Source organism: Melanerpes formicivorus, unplaced genomic scaffold, assembly GCF_026170545.1.
Source record: "Melanerpes formicivorus ecotype bairdi unplaced genomic scaffold, bMelFor1.0.p_v2 SCAF_92, whole genome shotgun sequence".
NCBI lineage: Eukaryota > Metazoa > Chordata > Aves > Piciformes > Picidae > Melanerpes > Melanerpes formicivorus.
This window is the reverse complement of record NW_027142444.1, coordinates 1,580,439-1,596,025: the sequence shown is the minus strand read 5'-3', so window position 1 is coordinate 1,596,025 and position 15,587 is coordinate 1,580,439. Positions and strand designations below refer to the sequence as shown.

Below are 15,587 nucleotides of genomic sequence, written 5' to 3'. Positions count from 1 at the left end.
GCCGGGTGATGGATAGGCTTCTCCCGGACCACGGTGCTGTGTGGCAGTTGTCTGTAACTGGCAAGAACTACGGCTGCTGATGCTGGAGGGGCATCGGGCACGTGCGGGGGTTGCGGTGGCAGCGGCGGGGGGATGCGGGGCCGCCCCCTCCCTGCTCGGGAACCGCAGAGGATGTTGCGTGCAGAGAGCGGCCAGCGCTTCCCTGCTCGCCTCCAGATGCTGTCAGGGCGTTTATGGCGGTGGGAGCCCCCACTGACCCCCAGGGCTGTTCTCTGGAGCCGAGCACAGCCTGGCCACCCCGTGCAGGAGAGGAAGCAGCTTTCCCGCTCGGGGGGCTGCCTTCAGCCCCAAATCCGCTCCCATGCCCCCTGCCCGGGGCGGAGGCCAGGCTGGCTGTGCAGCTGCTGGCTGTCATCCCCTGCATCCCCGGCCTGGGGGGCTGCAACCCAATCCCTTCTCCTTCCCAAGGGTTCCGCCGGCCCCGCCGAGCCCTCGCCCGGCCGTGGTGAAGCCGCTGACAAGGTATTTCTCGGCGGTAACTCGAGCGCAGCCCAGCGCCTCTGTCTCGGCGGGGCGGACAAGTTAATTCCCCAGATTTATGCTCCCCCCGAGCCCCAGCATCTGCTGCGGGGGGCGGTGCGGGGGGTGCTCGGCGCTGCCGGGGCCGGGCACAGGTGCGGGGCCGCCGCCCGCTTATAAATACCCGGTGGCGGCGGGGAGGGGCGTCCCGGTCCCCCCCGTGCCCGGTCCCCCCCGCCGGGGCTCCGCGGTGGAGCGGGATGCGGCGCGGCGCCCGCCCTCCCGCCGGCAGCATGAGCCCGTCCTTCCTCCTCCTCCTCCTCCTGGCCCTGCCCGCCCGCGCCCGGCGGCAGCAGGTGCCCGGAGGGGAGCAGCCGGGGCCGGCGGGCCGCAACGCCCCTGTGCCTTCCTCCCCTTCCTCCTCCTCCTCTTCCTCGGCGGCATTGGCGGCGGCGGGGCCGAGCCGCTTCCCGCGGAGCCGCCCGGGGCGGCGGCGGGGCCGGCTGTACTGCCGGGTGGGCATCGGCTTCCACCTCCAGCTGCACCCCGACGGCCGGGTGGACGGTGCCCACGACGCCAGCCCGCTCAGTGAGTGCCCGGGAAAGGGGGGGCCGGGGGTGTCTGGCAGTAGCTTGGCGCGGGGGGCAGCGGGGCACTGCCCCCGGGGCTGTGGCATCCCTGTCCCTGGAGAAGCTCCTCCGGGGTACTGCAGCCCCTCTTCTGCCACCTTCTGGGGTGAGCTGCAGCCCAAGCGGCCCCGGGAGAGGTGAATTTGGGAAGCTGCCCCCTCCGGGAAGGGGATACTGAGGGTGGTTGCACCCCGCGGGCTCGGGTGGGACGTAGCCTCTGTGAGCAGAGCAAGCTCTGTCCTTCTCGCTTTGGGATGTGCCACCCCACGGGATCTGCTCATCCGTGGGGACCGATCTGAAGGTGCTAGGTCTGTGCTCCCACCACAGCACCCTAATAGTGTGCCATGAGGGGGAGGATGCTGCACCAGGCTCTTCCATGCACCCCTTTCCTGTCCTTCTCCTCTGTTAACTTTTCCATCCTTCCTTCTGCATTCTCATTCTTCCAGCACAGCAGTAGGATATATTCAGTTTAAAAATAGGACTGAGGCTGACGTTCCCCTGAGAGAAAGCTGTGCTAACTCACGGCTTATCCTCCGGGTCGGAGTTGCCGTGATATCCTGTCAGAGGGAATAAAATGACAGGCAGGGAAGAAAAATCACTTAAGAAGCCTGAGGCTTGGGCCTGAGGTGACCCTGGTGGCATGCATGGCTTCAGCTGTTGGTGTGCTTGCATGGCCATGGCCACATCTGGCCTGGACTGAAGGGTTGGAGCCCCGGTCTGTGGCACAGTCCTGCAGCAGTGTAGCCCCCAGGCAGGCCTGCTGGGAGGCCAGAACCCCTGCGTGGGGTTTGGAGAAGCACTGCAGGGGTGTGGCCAGGAGGGCATTAGGGGCTGCAAAGGGAATGGGGGAGAAAGCATTCAAGCCAGGGCTGGTTTAGGACATGTGAGTTTAGAGGGGCTGCCTGCATCCCTCTAGACCTTCTCATGCAGTGGCATGTCAGCGGGGCTCTCCCCCGTGAGATTTGTGAAGCCTTTGAGGCCACATCTGTCTCACAGGGACTTGGATTATGTGAAGTTCCTTCCTCTTTAATCTGAGATTTTTCTCCCTGGAAAGGTGACAGCAGCACCAGCTCTGAATTTCGGAGTGAAGCCAGCTCTGGCTAGGGACGTGTCCTGGTGGCAGGGGGCCATACCAGGGTGTTGCCCTGAGTAGCCATCCCCCATGGGGTAGAAGTTGGCTTTTGGCAGGGAAGCCTCAGCGTTGGCTCCTGGGAAACTGGGCTTAACACAGGGCACCCTAATAACTGGAGCATGTCTTCCAGCCAGCATGGCCATCCCCTCAAAGGCTGGTAGGTTTTGGGGTGCCCTCAAGGACAGGGAGTGTGTTGGAAAGGGTTCATACCTTGTTGCAGTGGGGCTATAACCCCATGCCTCTTGGCAGTCGCTACCACTGGGGTATATGGGGTGAGGAGGTGTGGCCCCCCCAGCCCCACAGAGTGCCCCCTGGGCCTTTGGTGCCAGGACCTGGGTGCCTCTGGGAGCTGCACTTCCTCCTTAAAATAAACATGGGAAGTGGTGATCCGATGCCTCGGGGATTTAATGCGGCTTCATATTCGCTCTTGGCACTTTAATCTGCTCAGCCCTTTGCTGGGGCCGGGTGAGATGCTCTCATGGGCTCCTCCTTCTGAGACCAGGACCAGCAAGACCCTGCCTGGGGCCAGCCCAGGGCTGCAGTCAGGGGTAGCAATGCTTGTTTCCCAGGATGGGAGCATGGTGCTTACTCCATCTCCCCCTGGCCGGCAGGAGTGTTGGGAGGAACCCTGATCCCACTGCCATCCTTCCCCTGCCTGGAGGATCACTGAGCTGTGGTGGGGAGCAAAGTGTGTCGGTGTTGCTGTTGAAGGATGTTGGAGCTCTTTTGTAGGGTGAGTTATAGGTCATGCATGCTCTGCCAGGGGCCAGAGCCCAATCCTGCTCAGAAAGTACTTGAGGGGTGTTGTTTTTTCATGGTGGGGCTGTGTAGTGCCTCGCTCCCCAGGTCCTGCTGTGAGGAGGGGGTGTAAAACACGGATGTTGGGATTTCTAGCCCCAAATGGGGTGTGAGGCACACCTTTATTTTCACAGGCTGGCACGTTCATGAGGAGAATAGGCAAGGCTGATCCTAGCAGGCTGGCTGTGGGCACAAGGGGCTTTTCCCATTCTTGAGAGGGATTTCCCCGGGGGGAGGAGGGGGGCACTTATCCTGTCCCAACTGAACGGGACACTGTCCTCCAAAGTGCAGCTTTGAAAGCAAAGCTCAGCACCCTGTGGTCCTCCCCAGGCTGAGGCAGGTCCCTCTGCGGGCAGCAGGAGGGCTCAGGAGCGGCACGGAGGAGCCCAGGCAGCAGAGGAGCAGGGTCATGCAGAGAGGGATTGCAAACCTCTGAGGCTGGGACTGATTTATTATTTTTTTTTTAATTCTTTATTTTTCTTTGTCACACTGATGTGGAAAGAACTGTGATTTATGTTGGGATTTCTGTCATCCTAGGTGTTTTGGAAATATTTGCTGTGTCTCAGGGGATTGTAGGAATACGAGGAGTTTTCAGCAACAAATTTTTAGCGATGTCAAAAAAAGGAAAACTCCATGCAAGTGTAAGTAACCTCCCCCTGCTTACCAGTGTCTGTTGTTTACTAAAGGCCTTGTGACACGCAGCAGCGATGCTCCCAGGCAGGGCCCAGCCCCTTCGGCTGCTGGGAGGGTGCTGCGCTGGGTGGCACCGCACCGCTGAGACAGATAGGGGACAGGTGGAGGCAAACCCCCCCAAGTCCATATCCCCATTGCTGCATTTAACCAAGAAAAGTGGTTGGGTTGTGTGGTTTTTTTTTGGTTGCAGTTGGGTATTTGCATCAAAAGGACTTGTTCTTTGAGCATTGCTGGGTTATTTTTAGCAGCTTCTGCAGCAGATCGCGCAGACAGCTTTAGCCAAATGTCTCCTGGAGAGCGGCACGTGTGGCGCCGGGAGCCCAGGGGAAGGGGCTGCAGCCCAGGAGCCTTGGCCCACGGTGAGAGCACAGGGCTGCAGGCAGGGCTCTGGGCAGGTGAAGTCCAGCCCATGCAGGAGTGTGACAGCCAGAGTGGAAAAATCCCAGTAACTCTTGTGGCTGCAGGCTGAAGGTTGGGGCTTTCTGCAGATCCAGATGTGCCTTGTCCAGGGCTCCTGCACTGAATGAATCCTCTAAGTGGATTCCTTTTCTCTTTTCAACAGCAAGATGCTGCTTCCTATTTCCCCCCACCCCTGATAGCTCTAGAGATCATTTCAACAAATGAAAACAGCTACTATGTTTATCATAGAATCAATAAGGTTGCAACTTGCCATCTTTTAAGGGTCTGTATAAAGGCAGCACCCAAAGAAGGGCATATTTTAGGCAGCATCTTGGATGACCAGTCACCCAAGTTTGTTCCCTGGGAGCCTGTTCAGGGCTGAGAGCTTGGAGGAGGGAAAAGGCAATTGCTTGCCCCACTGTTACAAGGCAAGCTCACGATGTGGATGTCATTGATGCACACAGGCTGCCCAAGCCCACAGATTGCCTTCAAGTGAGATTTATGAACTTGCATTGCTCTCCCTTGAGTCTTATTGGAGTGTTGCTCCTGAAACCTAATGATGCTTAAAGGGTGAGCACGTGGCTGCTTATTTTAGGAAACAAAGTAGGAGCGGGAACAGCATCAAGGGGAAAGGGGGAATGGCTATGTGGAGGTGAACAGGAGAGAAGGAGACAGAGCACAGCAGAAAGGTAAAGGATGGAGATGAGAGGGGAAGCAGGAGGAGCATGATCCCTGGACCCTCCAGAGCCTCCCTTCCTTTACAGCATACAATAGGCTCCTTATTCGAGCTGAAGCCTTGATTTATGCCCTGGCACAGGCAGAAATTAAATCAAACCTCGTTGGTGTATGGTTAATTGTCGGCATACAAAGGGCAGTGCTGGAGAGAGACCTCAATTAGGCAGGTCAGAGCCGGGGTGAAGACACACGATGCCTGCTCGGATGAAGGCAGCGAATTTGTAGAAACTTGACCCAAATGTCTAAAGATTGCTGGGCTAAATAACGCCCATAATGCAAAGCCGGCATCTGTTGTTCTCCCCTGCCTTGGCAGGATAAAGTTATTTCATGGCCTAATGAGTTTTGAGCAGTACAAAGCGCGTCCTGCGCCCGTCACTCAGGGCAGAGCTTTGATATGGGAGTCACGCTGGTGACTCTGTGCTGAACTGCAGATAAAAGTCATTCCTGCAGGGATTCAGGGTGCTTCGAGACTGGCTTCAGGCAGGTCCTCCTGTGTCCCAGCTCCCTGCTTTACAGAGCTCCTCTTAGTTTTGTGTGTTGGGTTGTGGGTTTTTTCTGATGGTGACTTAATTAAATTACCGAGTGGTTCCTTTTGAGAGGCAGAAGCCTCGGAAAATGACAGTGATTCTGGCAATTATCAGTTGTGTGCACAGATGGCTTTTTCCTCGTTGATAAATCCTTGGTCCCCTGTTTGTACATTTTTAGCACGGAATGGGCAGGAGGGGGTTTGGTGTTGGTCTCAGCAGGGGCTGCCACAAACCCCAGGGGAGAGATTTGCTGCAGGGGGCTCAGGTACTTCTCTTTTCTCAGGAGTTGCTCTGAGCCAGCTGAACACCACAGACCTCACTGAGGCAACTCCCTGTTGAACTGGGTTTTGAAATTTAATTGACTTCAGGATTGCTCTCCATGATTGTCTCTAAGCTGCTGTAGAGCAAATCTGATTGCCAGCCAGTGAAGCAGGCAGTGGCAGCGCTGCCTGCTCTGGGCCTGGAAAACTGTCCTTTCCCTGGCTGAGAGGAGGCAGTTGCTGAGCTGAGGGGCTGGTCAGAGTGAAGGTGAAGCAGCAGCTGATGTACTTCCCAGGGTGGTTTGCTCTCAATGCATGCTGGCTGTGGATCTCCTTCCCCACACTTTTAGTGGGAGCAGTCTGTGGCATCCCTTTGTGTCCAGGGCTGGGACACCTCCCCATGCACACACTTTCCCAAATCCCACTTGGGAAAGGATGCTACCCCAACTCTTAGCAAGTGGCTCCCCTAACCTTGCTTTTAAGCAGGTGTGTGAGGCAGGGAGGGAGGCAGACCTCTTACTGCCCCAGAAGCACTGGTACAGAGTGGAGGCACTGACTCAGCTTACCCAGGAGCCAGACAGTGGTGAGCTCTGCCATCTGTACAGGGCTATATAGGAGCAGGGCCACCAGAATCTCTCCTGTCCCAGCGGTGCATGCAGAGGCTGCTCAGCCCATTCCAGGATGGGATCCTTGGCAGTGGCCAGCTTTGATTCCTGTGACAGGGCAGCCGACTTCATCCTCCTGCCATTTGCTGCTCCCACTGGGAAACCCTGGCCTGTTTCAGGGCTGGTCTCACTGACTACACTTTCAGTTGTGCATCAGTGCCTCTGTCAGCCCCAAAACCACCGTGCAAAGGATGATGTGGGGGATACCGAGCACCACTGTGAGTGCTGGGGGCAACGAGGGGTCAGCAAGGCCTTGCCTTGGAAGCATGAATGGTGGTGCATGGGCAATGCAGCACTGAGGATGGATGAAAGACAGGGAAAGCAAAAATGAGTCATCAAGCTGATGTCTCCTTCAAGAAAAGAGCAAAAGGAGACAATTCAGTGTGGTGTGAGGGGGAAAAATGTGTGGCAGGCTGGGGACTCTGTCTCTTGTATTGTACTGGGGTTTTGTCCTGTTCTCCGTTGCTGGAGGGTTTGAAGCTTGAGAGCTTCACATCCCTTTCATGTTGGTAGTTTTGAAGCATCACTTTGCAGTCAGGCAGTGGTGCCCCAGACAAAACTGGAGAAGCTGTCAGGGCACCAGATATAACACCCATGGCCAGACTAAAGAGTGGCAAAGGGTTTTAGAGGGGCTGCTGGAGGCTGCAGCCAGGTGTCCCAGGGCCTTGTGTAGGTAGCTGAGGTATTACAGCTCTGGCTTTGTATTTCTGCATGGTTTTTTATTTCCTCCTCCTCCTTGACAACAAGGAAATGTTATGGGCAGCACCCAGGCTGTCCTCTCAGGCAGCGGGAAGCCTTTCCCCCCTATCATCCAGGAGCCAGTGCAACCACCTTGCTCTTGGGCTGCAAGTAATTTCTTCAGGTTACCAAGGGACAAAACACCCCAAGTTCATTTAAGACAAAGGAAAAATAACTAATTCCAGTACAATCAAATCCATGTTCAGTGAAGCATTGAAAATCCGCATGCAAATTGCCTTGCAGATTAAGTGATGATTCAGTGCCTAAGTGAGGGGTGTGAGGGTGGGAATGAAGATGGAGACAGAGCTTAACCCCAGGGCCCTTGGTGGGGTTGCAGCATGGTGGGGACATGTCCTCCCTTCTGTCAGCAGGAAAGGCAGGGGGCAAGCTGGGGCAGGACGAGCCTTTGTTTTGTTATTTTGTTTTCCCTAATAAAGTCCAACTTGGGTGGCAAGGAGCTGCTGAAAGTATCGATGCCCAGCAGCCTCCTAGTGGGTTGCCCAGGCGCCCCGTGCTGCTGCTCACCCCTTTGGATCTCGTTTGGGTGACTGCACCCCCTCGCAGCAGGGCAGGGGATGGGTGAAAGCAGCCAGCCCGTTGCTGACAGTGCCCGGCTCTGTCCCGCAGGAGCGGTTCACGGCGGATTGCCACTTTCGGGAGCGCTTCCAGGAGAACAGCTACAACACCTACGCCTCGGCCGTGCACCGCAGCCCCCGCTCGGGCCGCCAGTGGTACGTGGCGCTCAACAAGCGAGGCAAAGCCAAGCGGGGCTGCAGCCCCCGCGCCCGGCCCCAGCACGTCTCCACGCACTTCCTGCCCCGCTTTCGGCAGCCCCAGCCTCCGGAGCTCGCCTTCACCGTCACTCTCCCAGAAAAGAAGCCCCCGCCGAAGCCGAAGGTCGTCCCATCCCCGCCTCGGAAGAACCCTGTCCCTGTCAAGTACCGCCTGAAGTTTCGGTTCGGGTAGTGCCCCGTGGCCGGGCTGCCAGCGTGGGAGAGAGGACGCCTGGGAGCTTTTGGGGCTGACCCCGTGGAGACCGACGTCCCTGCTCCCCAGACAGATGTGGATGCTCCAGGTAGCTGTGTTGGGCCCAGGGTCTTCTCCTCACCCTGCAAACTGGACAGCATCCTCAGAGGGGTGTGCTGGGATGACAGACTTTGGGCTTTCCACAGAGCATCTCTGTGGTGAACTGAAAACACTCGATGGACCTCGGGTTAATTTTCTGTTGTTGAAAGAAGCAGAAAGGTACCTCTATGGTGAACATATTTTCTTACCTTATTTTCACTAGTGACTCTTTTGACAATCATTTTCAGACAAGAGATATGTTCAGAGCCAAAGTGCTTTCTTTTCCCCCTGCCACCCCTGGTGGGGGGTTTTTGTTTGTTTGTGGTTGAGTTTTTGTTCTTGTTGTTGGTTTGTGTGTGTGTGTCTCCTTTTTGTGCACATTTTTCCTCTGATCATACCTCAAACACCATCCAGGTCTATTCCTCCCTCGACTCTTACAAACCAGCTTCTCTCTGCCACAGCAAAACAAGACCAAGCCGAACAAATTCATTCACTTGTGTATGGTGCAAGAGGGTCTTCACATACTTTGTTGGCAATAATAGATATGCTTTTTAATTATTTTTTTAAATGTTTTTAGGGTTGCAGGCCTGGGGTGGGCAGCCTTTTACAGCCCTGCTCCTGGTGGTCCCTCCTGTTCTTCCCTGGACAGATGGGGGAGCAAGTCTCCTCCTGTCCATCAAAGTATGGCTTCGATGTCTGTGTTTCAAATACCTCTGGACCGAGCCCCATGGCACCTCTGCTCATGTGGAGAGGGAGCTGTGCCCAAAGCCCTCCCTGGGAGGTGGCTGAAGGGAGCCCCTCTGCACCTCTGCTCCACAGGGATGGGGATGACTTTGGCCCCTGGGTGCCCCCTGGTTTCTTCCGACAGTGTGTGCCGCTGATTCGTCTGTCATTGTTCCATCACACAGAGGGGGAGCGAGCACGGTGACATGGCAATAAATGCTGTTACAGCTCCTTCTACCTTCCCAAGTGTTTTTTCCCACACAGGTTGCCCCCACTGCCGAGCTGTTCTCTGTGGTGGTGTCACCTGTCATTGGTGGCTGTCTGTGTTGCACACATACAGATAACAGTAGCATTGAACCTCACCAGTTATGCCTTAATAGGAGCCCACATGGGCACAAGTTAGCAAAGCCTCTGCCCTCCCTTCCCTGAGCCATGCTGGTGTGGAGCAGCAATAATGAGGGCGGGCAGGCGGCACTGCTGGAGCCTCTTCTCCCTCTCTGGTCACAGCACAAGTGGCTGTTCCCACTGAATTGTGGTTCTCTACCTGTTGTCCTTCTGGGCAGCCCCTGGCTGGATGCCTCCACTCCAGTGGCAGCAAAGGGACAAGGGCACATGCTCCATGTGTGGGCATGGGTGGGGACACCAGAATAAAATATAGTTGTGCTTCATTGTATAACCTGGTCGTGTCATCTCTTGCCTGCCTGCTGTCCCTGTGGGTTTCCCTTTTCTGCCCCTGAAGCAGCACACCAAGTCCTGCTGGATTAGCTGCTGGGGGTGTTTTTGTCAGAGGGTTTGGCTGGTGTGGACAGACAGTGGGGTGAAGTCGGTGCACTCACTTCCTTTCTATGCCAAGGTCCTCACATTGTGCACTGAGACAAACCCCCAAGAGCTTCTAGGGCAGCTGCCTGTGCCCAAGTCACAGCAGGGGAGGGGAAGCCAGCCACGGGCACTGTGTGCACCTGGCCATTTCCAGCTCGAAGGCCTGAGTGCCAACTCACCAACCCCAACATCGCTGCTTATCTGCTGTCCAGCAGCAGGCACAATTACATGTAATTAATGTTCAGTGAAGCATAAGGCCACCTAAATGAACTAATTGCATGCAAACACTTGCAGGAGCCATGTAGGAGGGTGCTGTCCTCAGCTCTCTGCCTGGGCTGGGTGCCTGGAGCTCAGGCAGGTAGGGAAGAGCAACTGTAGTCCCTTGATGCCACAGTTTTCTCTCAGAGCAAAAATGTACTTTCAAAATCTTATTTTAAGGAAAATACTGACTGATAGCTAGCCTGTATGACAGAATTTGCTTTGATCCATGTCTTTATGGGCAAAAACAGATCCCAAACTGAGCAGTGATGCCAGCATCCATTGTTTGCCATAGCAACTACTGGGACATGCTGCATGCTCGGTTGCAGCTGCCAGCAGCATGGACTGGCATGGTCCCAGCACACTACTCTTGGGACAGGAGGGCAATTAGGGTCCCCCCTGAGCCAGCTCCCATGCCCACAGGGCACCTCCTACTAATGGGTCTGGGTGACCTGGGTTTTTCCTGCCACCCCTTGCTGTTTCTACTGAGGAAGGGAGGAGCCTTCATCACATTGCAGAGCTGTGGGGTGAAATTTAAGGGACCACCTCAGAGGTCTTCTCTCTTGGGGGGCTGGTGAAACCCTCACTCCCCTACCCAGTGCAAGTGGGGCCTGATGTGGGCTGAGATGGTGTAGGGCCTTTCCCACCTCATGCTCTATCCCCAGGGGCATGTGATTTCTGTGCTATACATACAGGGCTGCTGCTGAAACAGAAACCTTTTACTTGGGGGTTCTGGCAGTCAGGAACAGCTCACAGCTGACAAGGGGTTCTAGCAGGCATGGGAAGCTGCAGGGGGGAGGCTGGTGCTTTAGTATTACAGTGATTGAATAGGCTACAGTTGTGCTGTGGCAATGGAGAGGTCTGTGCCATGGCAGCCAGCAGCTTGTTAGTGACCTCAGCAGAGAGCCTAATGCAAGTTAGCCTAAGCAGTGTGGACTGACAACCCCCTCCTGGTACTTGCTGGACACTCTTCTGCAGGTGCATGAAATGAGTTTGCTTATCAGGAGAAGACTGAGGGCATTTAAAAAATGGGTAAGTGTCTCTGTCATGTTTATAAATAGTCTCTGGGTAACTTAAGAGGTTTTTAAGCAACACAGGTAACTTCCTCATTGTGTTGCATTTCATCTCACTTTCATTTCCAGCTGTTGAGTTCATGTAAGCCTTTGGGGCCACTGCTTTTGCAAGCAGAGTGCAGGCCACGTTGTACTGGCCACTGCTCCCCAAGCAGGAGGAGAAGCCCAAAACCTGCAGCAGAAGCCCAGAGCCTGCTGTGGTCCTGCTCCCAAGGCATGGGGAGCTCTCTGCTCTTCAGCAGGAAGGGATTTACTAGGAGAAGGGATGCCAGACCAAAATGCTTCTCTTGATTTTTCCTGCTTGCTGGCAGCACTTAGCCTCCAATGCCGGTGGAAGCATTGGTCCTGTGAAATCAAGGGGAGCAAGAGGACGTTCATGAGTGTGGCTCAAGGGAGGGAAGGTTGCTGTGACAGTCCAGGAAGAGAAGAAAGGCTCTGGCAAACTGTCTTCTCACCTGCTCCTGTTTCATCTGAGTGGATTTATTGTCTTGGTTTCAACAACAGCAGCAGTAATTGCTGCACTCTTAAATAGACTTTTGTACTTATTTTACATAAACCCTTTTCATATTGCCTTAAAATTTGTATTTCAAAGCCTGTTTCCAGGCTGCTTGGGTTTCCTGGCACTGATACCTGTGTTTCACTGTGGTTGCTGTGGCTGCTGCTTGCTGGGAAGCTGCACTGTTCTGACAGGGATTTGAAGTTACTTCTGAATGTTCTCTACCCACAAGATTTAAAGCTAAGCAACACCAGCAGAACTGTAAATAAATTCTCCTTCACCTTCTGCTCTCCTGATGTCCCTGCTGTGAGCTGTCCCTGCCCCTGCACACTCTGAAGCCTGCAGCCAAGGGAGCTGCGGCTGCAATGTTCTCTTTAGGACAGGGATCCTGTGTCTCCGCTCCACCCGAACTTCAGAGCTTCTTGCGTGCCTTTACCTGATGCAACCAGGAGAGGCCTCCCTCTGCTTAAGATTCACAGGCGCTGCCTCTGCTCAGCGCTGACTGCACCATGATAAGGAGGGGAAAAATAAACGATCTGGGACCGTCCTTGTACGGCTTTCCTCTGGACGAGTGCCTGCCGCTTCAGCTCCGAGTGCCCGGGCTGTTGTCGCTCAGGCAGGTGTAGAAATGCTGGGAAGTCACCTCAGTCCAGGGGTATTTACAGCCCTGCCTGGGAAATGCAGGAATAATGCCCAGCTACTAGCTGCTCTGGAATGGAATGCTGGATCTTTGTCCATTTCATGGGTAAAACACCCAATGCTTGTTGGTTGGTTTGGTGTTGGGCTGGGCGGGGTTTTTTTGGTCTAATTGGAGCAGAAAGGTGATTAGTTAGCCCAGCAGTCAAGATGCTGCCTGAGAAGGGGAAGGTGTCCTGGACTCCAGCATCACTCCCAGGGCTGCTTTTCTGGGCCTTAAGACACCAGCACTGGCCTTGGGAGCAGGAGGTCAGGGATATTTCTCCCGTGCAAATGAAGTGGGAGTGGAGCAGCAGGTGGCAAAGCTGGACCCTGCTCCCAGTCTGGGGGTGCCACACAGGCTGCCCATCTATCAGAGAGAGCAGAGCATGGAGCAGAAGGGGGAGCTCATCTCATTTCTGCAATCTCTGGGCTTGAGGCAGCTGCACAGCAGCCTGCTTTCAAATGCTTGTGTCCTACTGAGCACAGTTCACTTTAACCTCTCTCTGTCTGCTACCTGAACCTTCTGTGTACTCCTTCTGATTCTTTGTGCATTGCAGGAAGTGCCAAACCCCAAACCCCTCGCATCTGTAATGTGAAGTGCAGCATCTTTAAAGCAAAACCCTTGGCTAGGGGCTTTCACATGTGTGTGGATGTGGTCTAAAGGCCTTTCTGGTGTACAGGAGGACAGACCTTCATGCAGTATCTAGGATTTGAAATGGTCGTTTGAGTCTTCCTTCAAAGCTTCACTCTGGTTCTTGTGCTAGAGTGGCTCTCTACTTGGTGCAGCCTGGTAGACTCTGCTGTGGCTGCAGAGCAGACCCTCAGTAGCTAAACAATAACCTATGGGTTGGGATATCTTTGAGAGTACTTGTTTTGTATGAGTCCACTTGTGGCCAAGTGTTACACGGATGCACCTTCAGAGGGAGGATGTGGGAAGGGATGAATGAGTCTGTTCCTGAAGGAGTGTGGAAAGTGACCTTCTCTCCATACACCCAAGGATCTCGGAGGAAAGTGGAATGATTTTAGTCCCTGCCTTCCCCATTTCAGCTCATAAATTAATTTCAACTTTGGCATGAGCTGTACCTTCACTGAGAAGGGGGAAAGGTACCATCTGTACTAGAATGTGCAGCAAACTGCTTCAGCAGAAGGGTGCCGGGAGTCTGTGACGCGCCCAGTTTGCTGCGGGGGCCAGTGTCTCTACAGCCAGGGATGGATCAGGGGATACCTGTTTCAAGCACTTGTGGCTTTCTAGGTAGCATGAAAAATATGGAGAAAACCTGCTCCTTCCTAGGTGAGGTGCTGACAGGAGCTCAAGGCTGCTGAGCACCCAGCTTCCAGTGAATTAAGCAGCTCACTTCCTCAAGGCTTTGAAGAGCCAAGTTCCTGCAGATGCAGTAAAGCCAGTCCTGATTTTGACCCTGGCCAAATCTCTCCCAGAGCTATTACTAAGCTCCAATGGATGGATTATTTTTTTTCTGTGATGTTATGGACAAAGTATGGTTAATTATATTTCATATCAACGTGCATCTGTGCTCTTAGCACTTGCTGGGACTAGCAGCCGAACAGCTTGAGTCATGAGGCTCACAGTCTGTTTTTTGGCTCAACCAGAATGAGTAAGAATTGGAGAATGTGCAAGAAAATCCATGGCAGGAATATCTTAGAACTTTTCTTTTCTTCCTCTTTTTACAAGCCTATAATGTATAGATAACATTTAGATTGATATCAGTGTTGGAAGGCTTCTCTGCACAGAATTTTTTGAAGCTTGCACATGTCTCAGTAATTCAAGACTGGGTAAACAGAGCAAACTGGAACAGCCTCTAGAATGTTTCATGGTGGCCCTTCTGGCCCAGCAAAATAGCTTTTTTGGACATATTCCTGTTCTCTCTGTGTTTCTCTTCTTCTTTTCCACACCCTCCCTTGGAGTCTTCTAAACCAGTACCTTAGTGGGAAGGGGAGGATGACCCATTCCTGACCCTCAACCTAACAGCAAGATTGAGACCAGGTTTTTTCCCTCCCTTTCTGAATTTTTTATTGCTTGTTCTACTGCTAAGATAGCAGCAGGTTTTTCCTCAAGGATTTGGTGTGAAGCAGTGCTTTTTCAGACTAATGAAGGAAGAAGGCAAATGCAACTCCCACTCCTGTTGGAACACTGACTCTGACAGTTATTTGCTGATGATACAGAGATCTGGTAGTACTTTCTGCTTCTGTCATGCTTTGAAACTCCTGAGACCCAGCCAGAGAAAAGTGGAGGCTTGAGAATTGCTTCTTACCCACACAGCTATATTTAGCAGAAAAAGCTAGGAGATGAAGTAGTTGGTTAATGTTTAGAACTGTACTAGTTAGTAGCATGATCTCTAGGTGCTGATAATCATGGACTCCTCCCCTTCTGATCAGAGGGTCACGGGATGTTGGGGTTTGGAAGGGACCTCTGGAGATCATCAAGTCCAACCCTTCTGCCAGAGCAGGAGCATAGAATCCAGCACAGGTCACACAGGAACACATCCAGATGGGTTTCAGAGTCTCCAAAGAAGGAGACTCCACAACCTCTCTGGGGAGCCTGTTGCAGTGCTCTGTGACCCTCACAGTGAAGAAGCTCCTCCCCATGATGAGGTGGAACCTCCTGTGCTGGAGTTTATGTCCATTGTCCCTTGTCCTAAAGCTTGTCTGTATGTTCTGTTACATCTTGCCACTCCTAGCAACTCAAGTCTCTCTTCAGGAAGACAAAACCTCTTTCACCTACCTCCAGTCTTCTCTTCTGTGCAAACAGCAACTCTGAATCTGTAAATGGTCATGGAACCATAATGTCACCTTTTACTTACGTGTCCTGGTAAGGAAGGAAATAATTGCTGACACTTTACTGACACCTGACTTTGGTTTAACTGCCCTCAATTTGAGCAGAACATGGCAGGCAGCTGTCAGCTTCTTGGGGATTCACAGACATTTCAATTAGCTGCAGTCATTCTTTCTGGGCTTCCCCTAAGCTTCCCATGGCTACATACTCAAATGAAAAAGACACAGAAGGCAATCTGAGGCTGTAGAGATCAGTTTAGCAGTGGCCAGTTTCTGCTTTGCCCTTGTGTCTAACGCCACATCCTTGTGACATCATAGCAGCCACTGTCACTTGGTTCCTGCTGACCAGATGTGGCACTGGGGCTGAGCAGCGCTTCCTCACCTGGGAGCTCTGCCTGCTGGAAGAGGAACTGCAGCAGGTTTTCAGCCTTCCAGACAGAAAAGATCTCTTACTGCAGCAATGCATGCTTTTGGGAGTGTTTGTGACATGCTTGTCTCGTTCGTCTCCTGGGATCTGATTCTGCTCTGAGACATTCTGGTGTGCTTCTTCAGCCTCTGTGTGTGTGAATGGTGCACTAACAAGGCCAGAT

At 53.6% G+C, this 15,587-nt stretch overlaps 1 protein-coding gene across 2 annotated transcripts; it reads left to right on the top strand.

Moving 5' to 3' along the window:
- The first annotated feature begins 812 nt into the window (after nucleotides 1-812).
- FGF5 (fibroblast growth factor 5) lies at nucleotides 813-9,559 on the top strand. 2 transcript variants are annotated; one of them, XM_068165733.1, is made up of 3 exons: nucleotides 813-1,107; nucleotides 3,616-3,719; nucleotides 7,723-9,559. In XM_068165733.1, exons 1-3 carry the CDS (start codon nucleotides 813-815, stop codon nucleotides 8,059-8,061), a joined length of 738 nt encoding a protein of 245 aa, XP_068021834.1. In that variant the 3' UTR covers nucleotides 8,062-9,559. The 2 variants fall into 2 exon arrangements, with proteins under 2 accessions (XP_068021834.1, XP_068021835.1); XM_068165734.1 differs by lacking the exon at nucleotides 813-1,107 and adding an exon at nucleotides 2,941-3,013.
- Nucleotides 9,560-15,587: the final 6,028 nt, after the last annotated feature.

Excerpts from the sequence above, each read along its gene's own strand:
- FGF5 (XM_068165733.1), top strand. The coding sequence starts at position 813 with ATGAGCCCGTCCTTCCTCCTCCTCCTCCTCCTGGCCCTGCCCGCCCGC. Across the intron at positions 1,108-3,615 it reads CCACGACGCCAGCCCGCTCA|GTGTTTTGGAAATATTTGCT; the intron begins GTGAGTGCCCGG and ends CTGTCATCCTAG. Across the intron at positions 3,720-7,722 it reads AAGGAAAACTCCATGCAAGT|GAGCGGTTCACGGCGGATTG; the intron begins GTAAGTAACCTC and ends TCTGTCCCGCAG.